This window comes from Esox lucius, chromosome 1, assembly GCF_011004845.1.
Source record: "Esox lucius isolate fEsoLuc1 chromosome 1, fEsoLuc1.pri, whole genome shotgun sequence".
Classification (NCBI taxonomy): Eukaryota; Metazoa; Chordata; class Actinopteri; order Esociformes; family Esocidae; genus Esox; species Esox lucius.
In genome coordinates, this window is record NC_047569.1 from 13,344,323 (window position 1) to 13,356,875 (window position 12,553).

The 12,553-nt window shown below is 42.5% G+C and overlaps 1 protein-coding gene across 4 annotated transcripts; it reads right to left on the reverse strand.

The window, feature by feature from the left end:
* Positions 1–767: 767 nt before the first annotated feature.
* On the reverse strand, positions 768–10,918 carry LOC105023566 (amyloid-beta A4 precursor protein-binding family B member 1). Of its 4 annotated transcripts, none has more exons than XM_020050207.2 (15): positions 10,761–10,918; positions 9,296–9,940; positions 8,852–9,060; positions 8,662–8,721; positions 8,098–8,174; positions 7,870–7,927; positions 7,547–7,693; positions 6,080–6,207; positions 5,297–5,302; positions 4,999–5,113; positions 4,821–4,905; positions 4,655–4,735; positions 4,339–4,454; positions 4,076–4,252; positions 768–2,727 (listed from the first exon to the last, which is right to left on the reverse strand). In XM_020050207.2, exons 2-15 carry the CDS (start codon positions 9,921–9,923, stop codon positions 2,572–2,574), a joined length of 2,043 nt encoding a protein of 680 aa, XP_019905766.1. In that variant the 5' UTR covers positions 9,924–9,940; positions 10,761–10,918; the 3' UTR covers positions 768–2,571. The 4 variants fall into 4 exon arrangements, with proteins under 4 accessions (XP_019905766.1, XP_019905756.1, XP_010891174.1 ...); XM_020050197.2 differs by having other exon boundaries at positions 4,640–4,735; positions 10,761–10,917; XM_010892872.3 differs by lacking the exon at positions 5,297–5,302.
* Between the last annotated feature and the right edge of the window lie 1,635 nt (positions 10,919–12,553).

Genomic DNA, 12,553 nt, shown 5'->3' on the forward strand with positions numbered 1-12,553 from the left:
TGTCCAGAGAGCACTTATTTAACAGAACACAACCTATGGCATTGAGTTTGAACATGAACAAGTGTTTTAACACAAACAAAACCCCAAACACACCAGTGACACACACAGTGTCAGAACGGGGAGGGGGGCTGGCCTATCCCTTCAAAAGAGAACGATTACTGCCAAGCCCTTGATGTGTGCCCCGGCAGTGCAGCCCTGCTGCCTGAGAAAAGGAGCTATCCGCCTGACCATGAAGAGTCCATTACCCCGTCTGGGTCCGGACTCCACTTGATGTCCACCTCTCATCTCCAAAGCCATCTCCCGTGGAAACAATAAGTGACCTATAACCAGTCTCCCTCGCGACACCTTTCCAACACACCAGGAGGGGGCGGTATGCAGACATGAATGAACAGGTGAGGTGAGGTGTGACGTGCGTTTTATTCATGCATGAGCCTTACTCCTCTCACAATACATATGCCAAACCCCCATGTCAGCAGGTTTAATACATATGCAAACACTGAGGCCAAAATGCTGTCCTGGCTTCTCCATTTTAATGGGATTGCCAAGAATGTCAGATAAAGTCCATTGATTAAAAAATGTAGGATTTATAAGGTTCTACTCCAGGTTACTAAAGGAGACATAATTTACAGACTGATCTTTCAACAGCCCATTTTTTTTTTTGTCAATCTAATCTCTCCGATCCACCTGGCTTCACTCACCCACATCACACCAAACCCATGCAAATGTGACTGTGCCACGAATAGGAAAGAACTACACATGACCAAAAAGAAGATATGTTCACATTTATTTCTTGTGCAGTGGCTTTTATATACAGATACATTTTATACACCTGATATACACAAATTGTGAAATAAATTAATCAGCTACTGTTCTAATTTATATTTTGCTTTTAATGTCGACCTTGGAAGTACTAACATAATTAGAAAAAAAGAGCACAATGTTAAGTAAACAGTGAGAAGCGTTATAATATTATACAGTTCAATCCAGTCTAATTTCTTCCTATACTTTACATGTTTAATTGTTATTAGGTCAAATAACTATTGCACTAAATACTTTCTGACAAACACATATTTCAGTTTAGAAACATTAAAACCACAACTAGTCTTTGACTGGTGTTCTCTAGGACAATCAATCAATAATGAGCATATGTGCAACTGCTCCTCAATAGTCTACATTATAGCGGATGCAAAGAATACAAAATACATTACTTGCTGGGCCCAGGGCACAAACACGCCAAAAGGCAGTAAAAAAAAAAAAGAAAACCCAGAAAAAACGAGAAGACAAACAGAAATGCAAAGTCATCCTCTCGATGTTAGTCCTATCCCAGGGAGGTGAACAAGGGAGAATGATAGTGACCTGCTCTCAGCTACTCCGTGGATAAGACCTGATAGTGACTACTAATCTACCGCTAGCTAGCTTCTACACTGACACCGTTAGACTCGAGGAACATGCCTTACAAACACTAAACGACAGGTACACATTTCAGCCCCCCCCATCCCATACAGTAGCTCATATCTAGTGTGATAAATTAACAAAGAGTTTAGTGCTTAACAGCTGCAATTTTCCTTGTTATTCCTGAAAGCTATTAAAACATGCAGTGTGTGCTACTACAGTACTATTTGGTGGGGGAAAGGGGGTTGTTGTTAAAGCTGTGGTTGACTGACTCAGGCCTAGGCCGTCATTTCCATCCTACTTTTCCATGAACAGAAGTCTATTTTCCCCACTGGCTCCGTTACTTAAGAAAGCCAGATGTAGCCAGGCTCCCACATCGGTGAAACCGCGGCTAAATAAAACTTGTGGAAGCCTAGCGGGCTTTTTCGACCGCCACCGCGCACAGGAAAGTCAGATTATTGCACACAAGCACTGAACTTGCAAATGTTCATGCAGATGTATGGGGGAACACCTCAGATGGGGCGCTACTTAATATGACGTGGACACGGGATTATACACCTCTTTGGAAGACTAAAATACATTGTCTCGCGGTGGGAAACACACGACTACCTACGTGACACAGGACTTTTAGATGCCTAGTATGATGAATACCAGGCTAGACAGTGATTTCATTACCTTCTTCAGAGACAAAAAGAGGTGGTGTTTCTATACGGGGAGGACTGTGGTCCAGACCATAATTGCACTGGGGAGGAGATGAGATGTATTTCTGAGCAGTCCTAAATAACATTCTACTGTGACGAAACATGTAGTTTATGTCCCATCATACCCTCCCCGCCAGACATGGTTTCTGCTAAAACACAAAAAATAAATAACACACGGATTAAATCCCAGCACTGGATCAAACGAGGGGCCGTTGTCAGGGCTCATTCGGTTCGAGTTTGAAGCAAAGTAAAGACACTAGATGTTTCAGGAAAATAAATTACTTTGCAATCACTGGTGAGTAAGCCTTGTCTCAGTTAAGTATAACTCCATGCACTAATGACAGGACAAGTGTACTAAAGAAGGCCAGAAGAAGAGCTGGTCGGAGTGTGGGGGGAGGAGAGGGGGAGAGGGAGAGAAAACTGGCGCTGCTATGATGGGTTAGCGTTGGCAGGGTGTAGGTCTTCACCTCTCCCCTGCTCAAGGGGACTGGGAGCCTGACCTGTACTGCTTGAAGCTGCCCAGGAGGCTCTGGACCCCCATTCGGACTCGGCGGGCCACGGAGTCAGCAGGGGGAGTGGGCAGGCAGGAGGCCAGGCTGGGAGGCCTCGCGTCCAGACACTTCTGGTAGCGAAGCTGTGGGCAGAACACAGGCACGCGGCAGGAAAAAAAACGTCAGCGACTGGACTGAGCAAACATCCATACCATTCAAGGCATTAATAGTGAAACAGCAGAATAATTATTATATGAATACTTGACATACATTGGATATAAAAAGTCTACACACCAGGTTCTTGTGATGTCAAATAATGAGAAAAAGATAAATCATGTCAGAACTTTTTCCACCTTTAATGTGACCAATAACATGAACAATTCATTTGAAAAACAAACTGAAATCTTTGAGGGGGAAAAATAAAAAACTCACAATAACCTGGTTGCATAAGTGTGCACACCCTTAAACTAATACTTTGTTGAAGCAGCTTTTAATTTTATTACAGCACTCAGTCTATTGGGTAGGAGTCTATTATCTTGACGTGGCAATATTTGCCCACTCTTCTTTGCAAAAGCGCTCCATATCCCTCTGCGGACCATGGCTTTTGCTCTGAGATGCAACTAAGAAGATGTCAGGAAAATCCTACTAGAACAGCTGAACTCTATTTGTGATTAATCTTTAAATGATGGCAGGGGTGTAATGACTTCTCTTAAACATGAGTTTGAATGTGATTGGTTAATTCTGAACACAGCCACATTCCCAGTTATAAGAGGGTGTGCACCAGGTTATTGTAAGGTTTTAATTTGTCATTTTTCCCCCTTGAAGATTTCAGTTTGCTTTTCAATTGAATTGTTCATGTTATAGGTCACATTAAAAGTGGAAAAAGTCTCATTCTTTTACATCACAAAGACCTGGCATTTTAAACAGGGGTGTGTAGACTTTTTATATCCACTGTACATAGAACGCCTATATAAAGTCTACACCCCTTTTCATACCTTATTCATACATTTCAATTATAAAAACATTTCCACTTACCACACCATACTTAGGACTTTTTTTTATTTCTGTGAAATGAAATCACATATTCAAAATGTGCTTCCACCGCCCTTTGTAATAGCCAGCCTAAACTAGCGCAGGTGTAACCAATCACCTTCAAAATGACAAGCCAAGTTAATAGGCCTCTATCTGTGGAAAATGAGTGATTCACACGATTTCAGTTTAAATTCGGATGTTCCTGTGGGTCCCCTCCGTTGTGTAGTAAATTGCACTGCAAACACTCAACCATAAATCATGCACACACAATTCTGCTTAAAATTGTGCGGTATGGTGCGTTGGTAACTAGGGAATAAACTCTCATTGGAAACACTACAAAACGAGACCAGTGTTTTAGAGGCTGTAGTCTTTCTATAGGCATTGTGTCAGGAACAACAGGTCCACCCGTCTCAGTCGACAACTCCAGAAAGCTTCCCTCTCCTAGGTCTCAGTACTCACCATGCAGGCGGCCTGCACCACCTCGCTGAGGCTGGCGGCGTTGGGCTCACACCAGAACATGTGGCAGATGAAGTCCCCGGGCCCTTCGGCCATTATGAAGGCGAAGGTGTGTACGTCCTTCCCCACGCCCATGAAGGACAGGAAGCGCACCCGGCACTCTGACAACACCTCCTCTGTCTGGGGAAAGGCAAGCGCGGTCAACAACAGCCGTGCCCGTCACGACACCTAATGTGGCTGTCGAATCCGGGAAGGCGTCAAGCTACCTCTCTGGTGAGTATGGTGAGGGTGGCCGGGGCCACGTTGACAGAGACAGGGATCCAGTCTTGCTTTCTTTTGCGGTTCATCGCAGCTTCCAAAGCGTTGTTTATTGTATCCACACCTGGGAGACGTCAAAATCACACACTGTTATATGGAGCCGCCTGGCAAAAAACACTGCTAGGAAAACCGGCAGCATTGCTAGCTGTAAATGAGGCAAAGCCAAACACGGTCTCACACAAAACACAGCCAGATGTTTTATAGCGTAGCTAGACGTGTATCTACTGAGAAAACAAAAGCCTTCCTTACCCATGGCTCCCTTACCTACTGGCTTGGCAACTGGCACGTTACCAAGGTAATACACGAGGAAACGTTGGAAGTTCTCGTTTTTTGGAACAGGGAACTCTGCAGAGGAAGATGGGAGTTAGCGTGAAAGCGGATGTCTTTCATCAGTCTTAAATCGAACTGAGGCGTCCATAAAAAGCTCTACCTTGAGCAGGAATCTCCATGGGTTTGCACTGGTCATAATTGTATCGGCTCAGAAATGGCTTGGATAGCTTCCTCTCGGTCATTATCTGAAGGCAGAGATAGAGTGGAGGAGGCGTTCACCAGGGGAAAGCGCTGCGTTTTGGGGAAGTGATATGAGGAACCATTAAAGGACGCCTCACCCTAGAGCACATCTCATGCAGACTGGTGGCGATGTTCTTGGCCGGCGAGTCGCAGCGGAACACGTGACACTTCAAGACCTGGGTCAGGTTGTCTCGTGCCACGTAAGCAAAGTCTCTGTTGGTACAGGAAAAGCACCCGTTTACGCACAGGTTAAGGCATCCATATATTACTCTGTCTTGAATATCAACAAACTGTCTGCATGCAATCTTGTATGACGACACACAAACAAATTATCATAAACACTATAGAACAAAAGACACCAGAACATAGACAGAGAATCAGAATTGTGTACAATACCTTTCCCTGAATTGGGCAACAAAATGCAGCATGAAAGGAATAATGATCCGATTAATCACAGTTATTGCGAAACACTAGACAGGTAGAATAGGAAAATATGACTTAGTGGATGTTAGTGCCATGAAAAGAAATTATGTGGCATTACCATGGGTGACCCACCAGGGGGCAGCACTGTCTCAGAGTAGTAGCACTGTTTGAGCACTGGGCTTTGGCCAATGCAATGCCTCTGTCATGACTCAAAATGACTCACACATCTGGCTGGATATTACTTTGAATGGGCACACAACTGCTCTGTACATATTTAGCAGAAAAACAGACCCACGTCCAAAAATGGAGGACGGGGAAACTCTACCGTGTGGCCTGAAGGGATTTACATGATTTAGTTTCAGCTTAATGGAACAAATGACAAGCTAGAATGAGAATTCCAGTGCCTTGGAATACATACGTGTTTGTAAGTGGTCATGATCAAGTTAACGTTGAGTGGCTGCTAAAAATGTGATGAGACGAGACAGCTTACTAATGAAAAGTGTTGAATAACAAAATAGTACAAAAATAAAATAGTAAAAAAGCATTTTCTATTCATTTAAAAGTAGCTACATCGGTTAATAGTGTGGATGACCCCATAAGACAATGGTTCTTAAACCTCACCTGGGGACCCACAGCCATTCCATGTATTAGGTATGTGCAGTGTCTTCTAACAGAGTAAGATGTACATGTTAGTGTGCAGTGCGTTCCAGCAGCTGTGTTGCCAGACACCATGTAGTTGTTGTAGCAGACACTGACCTGCCGTTGTCCCGGCCAACACCCCAAACACGGATGCTGGCGATGGGCTGGGAGTGTAGCAGAGTCTGACCCAGCGGGTCGATCAGGTTCATGGTGTCATTCTCCAGGACCATGAGCATGTCTTTACCCTGTTAGCGTGACACAAGCATATCGCTATCAAATACGATTTCTGCGTTAGCGACTACTTACGCATAGTTAATTGCGGATGATTACATTTACAGGGGTCCAAACAACAACAGAATCATATAATCCTAGACTGATTGTCTGCAGGGCCGGGTAAATAAAAGAAATAGAATGTAGGAACAGTCCGTCTAAAGGCATGATGCGGTCGTCACAGGCCTACTCGAGAAACCTTTCTTTCAGATAGAAGGGACAGCGTTGTGCACCACGACATCCCCCGCCTTCACAATCTGAGTAGAGGCAGTGGCATTTGAAAACTATTCAACCATAAACATATTTGTTTAAAAACTGGACTTTTGTTTGACATTTGGCGGGGCATGTCTTACCTTGTTTCAAAGAAGCCTTGCCAAATCCCGGCCAAAGAAATGTTCTGGGAATGATATAACCCCCGAACCTCCCCATAGACCGTTGAGCTTTGGCATGATATTATGATATTGAGCATGTCAGCATTTCTATCGTGTTCTAATTGTTTTAAAATGACCTTTATTTCATTGTGCATCAGGCAAAGGTTGATTCAAGGCAAAATAGTTCTTTAGATTTCCCTCGATTCAAAATGTTTAACTTCAATTTACATCTGTCACAGGAAACTGCTTTGCGTGTGCTTTGCAGAAAAAGTATTTTCTTCATTGGAGCTTTTCGGTGCATTTGTTGCATGGTCTTTCACATGTGCATCCCTGTGCTTATTATGTGAAGAAATATTAGGCTAGTTCATCCACATTAAAGGCAAATCTTTTCATTTGGAGAATCAGCCTCATTGATCATAGGCCTTTTCCTTCTCACACAGAAGAATAGCTAGAAGCTGACCAATTGAATATTTTAAACTTTACTACGATGTGATACTGCTGTCCATCAGCCCCGCTCTTCTTGTTGGCTAAGAAAAAGGTGGACAGTTCTTCTAACACTGTGTCGACTAAATAATCTGAGTGAGTAAGAGCAGCTTTGTTGTTTTTCAGCCGGAATAATATTCAGCAAAGACACGGCCACAAGGCATGGATTGTTTTCTGGCGTGTTATGGTCACGAGTGGTGGATCTACACTGATCTCAGAAATAACCTTTCCAGAAACTGAGCAACAACGAACTTAAACCCTGAATTCCCTGGAATGTTCCACATTACACTACCCACAGCAGCTGCAGGAAACAGCAGCAAATGCGAGAGAGAGAGCTGTTACAGCTGATACATAAAACAAGCCGACGCTAGGTATACCGAGGGCATCAACCTGAAATCACTCCACCCATATGCCCCAGACAGGAAGAGCCCAGCTCTGAGGTACCGGTCCTCAAACTCACCTCTCCCCAGATGCCGGCGGTGTCGTGGAGGTTGTGTTTGTGGTAGGACAGCTGTCTAATGCAGTTGTTGACGGCCACGCTGCTTCTCCCTGGTGCCATGTCCTCCTCGCACATCTCCACCCAGCCCAGAGAGCGCACCGCAAAATACTGGCACAGCAAATAAAAGCCCAGATAGGATGCAGGACGGATGGCAGAGGGGGAGATGTAAACAGAGAGATGCGGTCCAGTTAGGAAGAGGAAGGAGCGGTTATCTGTATGGGGACGGGCGGAGCTATACAGTCTTCCTGACTCAGTGCTTTAGTGAAGGAAGAATGTGAATGTACCTTGGCCTCCAGGTCAGTGCCATGGGGACGTTTCTCCTCTTCCTCGGAGTGGGAACAGCTATAAAATGGTTATAAGGTTACTAGTTTATGAAAAGAGACTGGTTCTAAAACGGTTAAAAGGTTACCAGTTTATGAAAAGTTTTGATTAAAAAGAGAATGACTTAAGAGAGACTGTTTGAACCGAGAGTGATATTGTAAGTGCATGTGATCAGCAATAAGATGGCTTACTTGAGGTTGATGGACGCATAGCGTAGGGTTGCTCCTTCAAACTCCTTCAGGCTCTGGTCGGAGGCCACTTCTCCCTCCTTCAAAAGAACAAAAAGAATAGGAGTCAACAGTCTGTCACTACTGACATGTTTGCTACCACAATTTCTATACACTAAAATATTTAAGGATAATGAATTGAATTAGGAAATGTCAATTGGTAGAATTCCTAATTTTGGCTATTGAAGCGTGGACCTCTCTTTCTGTCCATTGGGCTAAGTAGCTATGTCTAAGCCAAGACAGTTAAGTCTCTTTCCAAACCGTAGCCGACTTTTCTTCAATTTCCATTTGACCAATTTTCCACATTATGATTTCTCTGCAGTCAAAAGTGATATTTTGTGGTCAGGGTTACCAGTGAGCGTATGTTTCAAATTAGTTTTTTCAATGGATTTCCAGAGACATGGAAAAGTTGCTTTCCATACTCTCTGAAATCAGAATATTACCTATATTGAGTTCCCAGTCCACTCGGGTTTGGGCTTGGTCATATCAAACATTTTCATTAGCACTAATGTGTATATCCACTCTTACCTTCCACAGATCTCCATCAATAGTCCCTTCATCTGTATTAGAGAGATCTCCCCATGTTTCCTGGAAGAGTCAGACAAAAAACATGCCGTCACTTATCCTCCAAATATTCTCCACTGACAGAGCAGTTAAGTCCTCTAGTAACGGAACACTAAGCAACATGTCTAGACTTCAGGCATGTATGAGAGCTCACCTCTGGCTCCTCTTCACAGGGAGTTGTCTCCAGGGACATACTAGAGGACATCATGGAGTCTCCCACCTTGTCCAGAGGGGAGGGGGGCTCCCACTGAGTAGTGCCTGTGGGGATGTGCCAGTAGTAGGTGCCTGAAGTGTCTCGAACCCGCATCCATCCAGAGGGCAGGTCTGTGTCCGCCTCAAAGGCATCCGAGTCCCAGAACGACTCTGTGTTGATGAGAAAAAATAAGGGTTTGAACGAACAAGGGACCTGCTGATGACACATAAAACTTGATGACACTTATTTTAGACAAGACAATGATCATTTAGCATGGTGATCAACGTTTTAAGGTTTTATTGGTTTTACTTCATAACAGATATAATGTGAAAAATATGCTTGTGTATCAACTCCTGAACAATGCAGTCAGTCCCACAATAGAGTTTCATCAAATCCCAGTAATACCTTTGTTCCCATTTGGGGGACTTTCAACAGTGCTATCCTGAGACAGAGCTGGCCAGCTGGCTTCTTCATCACTTGGTGTTCCATTCACGTTAGAGAACAGCATACAGGGATTTCTAGCCACACCCCCTCCCTCTTTCTGAGCCTCTAAGATACTCTGGTCCAAATCTTTCTCTTCCTCTGTAAGACTGGAAGCCTCTTCATCTGCCTCAGATGTATCTTCCTTCTCTCTATCGTCGTCTTCTTCACCGTCTTTAACCTTTGCAGACTCCAGAGTTTCAATGAGCAGCGGCTCCTTGAGGATGGTGTTGGACCCCTCTTCCCTCAGCTGTAGGGTCTTGGCTGTCGTGGGAGATTTAGTCTGTTCGACATTCCCTTCTTGCTCCTTCTCTGTGGTGTTCTGTGGGGAGAAGTCCTCCTGGTTCCCATTCTGGTCCTGGTCCAAATGTTTCTCAGCAACTTTGCGCAGCTTGTTCTGGCCCTCCTTGACCCACTTGGCATTGTTACTGCCAGTGGATTCTTGGTCACTCCAAAGGCCACTGTCATTCAATTTGTTCTTCAGTACTTCATCCTGATGTTGGTTGTTGATTACATGATAAGCCATCTCATCATCATCATCATGGCCACCCATGGTACTATACAGCAGCTCTGAAGGGAATAGAAGAGGTTACCATAAACGTTACAGTACAGAGAAGGATATGGCTATCTGTGTGAGATGAAACGCTAGAGACACTTGGCTAGCCAAATATTTGATATGTCATTGTTGATAGGTTGCGATGGAAAAGCAACGTTGACAGGGTACTGTAGTAAACCACTACTTCCAAAATTGTGACCAAATGAGTTAGCTAGTTGGCTATCGTGAACATGTCGTTACTCATTAAACAGAAAATTGACAATAACTAGTTGGGTGGTTAGCTAGCTAGCTAATGCTAATATTAACTGCGCCATTATTATACATGTATACATGATCAATGACAGATGACACACTGACTAGCTTAGCTTGATAAATAGCTAACGCCGTTACGGTAAAATTATCTTCTTAGCTAAGATGGAGCTAGGCCTCGCAAGTACAGTAACTAACGTTGCCGTGACTAGCCACTACAATGCAGCTAGCATAATTTAACATGCATTCTGTCGTGATAAATACATTACATTAGCTACTGTTTTAATTCCTAATATTTTAGTGGACGTCATTATTCAGCATGCTCGTTACGACGTTGTAAGTAGAAAAACTAAAGCGCAAGCAAGCCAGCTACTGTAGCTAGCTTAGTACTACGTTAACCTCCTAGCTAACGTTACAGTAACTTAGCTAGATGGTCCTGGCTCAGAAATAACGGATATTATCCGCCATTATCATCATTCCACCTAGGTAGCTAGATAATCGTATGGTCAGATTTGGTACACAAGCACAAAGGACCACACTGCAAAACGTAGCTAGATTACAAACTACAATAATATATCGACTTACTTGTGCTGTCCGACCTTCGATCAAATATAATATCCCTATTGTTACATATTTCCACGCTTATAATGGAGACGTATTGAGGGTCGTTTGTGGATACTCAGACCTGATGCTACTGATGCTGTGTTGTGTGGAGTAGTGATGAAAGATGGGAGGCGTACGTCACGATTGTCACGCTGCGTTTCCTAGTAAGGTTCTACACCTCCTCACACTCAACCCCAAAATGCATTAATAAATGAGTATCAAAATACAAGCACATCGGTGAAATAGTAAACCTAATAGAAAATCAGCCAATTGAGGTCAGGTTGTACAGAACTCTGTAGTAAATGTTGACTTAGTGCCTTTGGAAAGTAAATCCTTCGTTCTAGTTATATAATTAATTTATAATTGATTACATTTTATTGTTTCGCCATCAGTCGACACACAATATCGCATAATAACAAAGCGAAAACATTTTAAGAAAGTGTGTCATAAGCATTCAGTATTTATAGTAAAAGCCCCTTTTAGCACCAAGCTATTCGTGTATTCTTGGGGGCACACCTGAATTTGGGCATCTTCTACCATTCTTCCTTGTATATCTTTCTAGACGCGGAGCTTTAAATGGTTAAGGTAGCGCGGCACCCATGGCAGCAAATCAGAAGGGTCCATAAGAAATTATAGTTTAAAAAATACAATTCTATTATTATTTTTTTGTTGTTGCTGATTTCCTGAAAACTATTTAGCTGACATTGAAGTCATGAACAACTACATTTGTTTTGTGGTGGAAAGCAGAGTATGACTGAAGTGTTTAAAGTATGTGAAAACTTAATCAAAAGCAAAAAAAGACAGCTGCAAACTCTCTGCTTTTTAGTGAAAAAATTTAGACCTTGTTGTAAATTACAGATTACATTTTTTAAGTGAGTGCATGGTTGCATTACGTATTACAGCTTTTCTAAATATCTCAAAACTATGAAAACTTCTCGAAACACACCATATTGGAAAAAAATATTTCTCACACAAAATGTAACAAACTCAAAACCATATCACCTGCCACACAAATTAAACTGCCCTAAAAAGCCACACAAAATCATCAAATACAATGACACTACTGAATACCTATTGATCACACAGGTTGGAGGGATTCAAAACACTATTATAAAAAGGTATTTATAAATCAATTTTATGAAATTTGCATGATAGTATGGACTGGAAATTCTGCTTAGTGAGAATGCTGAAATGCACTGAAAATACAGTAATTGTTCTCAGCAAGTAGAATACAGGATGCTGAGAAGTAATCTTCTCAGCATTCTGTATTCTACTTGGCCTGGTATTTTCACCTACTGGTATTTCTCTTATTGTAAATGCTTGTTGTTGAACAACCATGTTCACAATGTCTAGTTTTTTGGCCTCCGAAATTATGCATGGTCTACTATCATCTAAAGGAGTCTCAACATTTTACAAAAAGAAAAGGTATATTTCATAAAATATAATAGTCTTGAGTTCATGTAATTTTCCTTGACTGTCCTGTGTGTGCGTATGGAAAATAAGGTAGTCAGCAAAATAGTCAAACTACAGCAAGTAACCTATTTCTATCTCTGAAAGTCCAGAAAAATGATGAAACAGCGAAACTGCTCAGGTTTGGCTGTACTTATCAGCCCATATTCTCTCATTGTCATACCATGTACAAGAACATAGTTAATTACAGTTTATCAAATGCAAAGTAGTGTAACAAATGTAATTAGAGATCATTGATTATCTTCCTCTACAGTACCTCTTTCTAATGTATTCCTTCATTTTTTCATAACACTTGAGCTTACCTG

Excerpts from the sequence above, each read along its gene's own strand:
- LOC105023566 (XM_020050197.2), bottom strand. The coding sequence starts at position 9,923 with ATGGGTGGCCATGATGATGATGATGAGATGGCTTATCATGTAATCAAC. Across the intron at positions 4,906-4,998 it reads TGCATGAGATGTGCTCTAGG|ATAATGACCGAGAGGAAGCT; the intron begins GTGAGGCGTCCT and ends CTCTGCCTTCAG. Across the intron at positions 4,253-4,338 it reads TCACCATACTCACCAGAGAG|ACAGAGGAGGTGTTGTCAGA; the intron begins GTAGCTTGACGC and ends GCCTTTCCCCAG.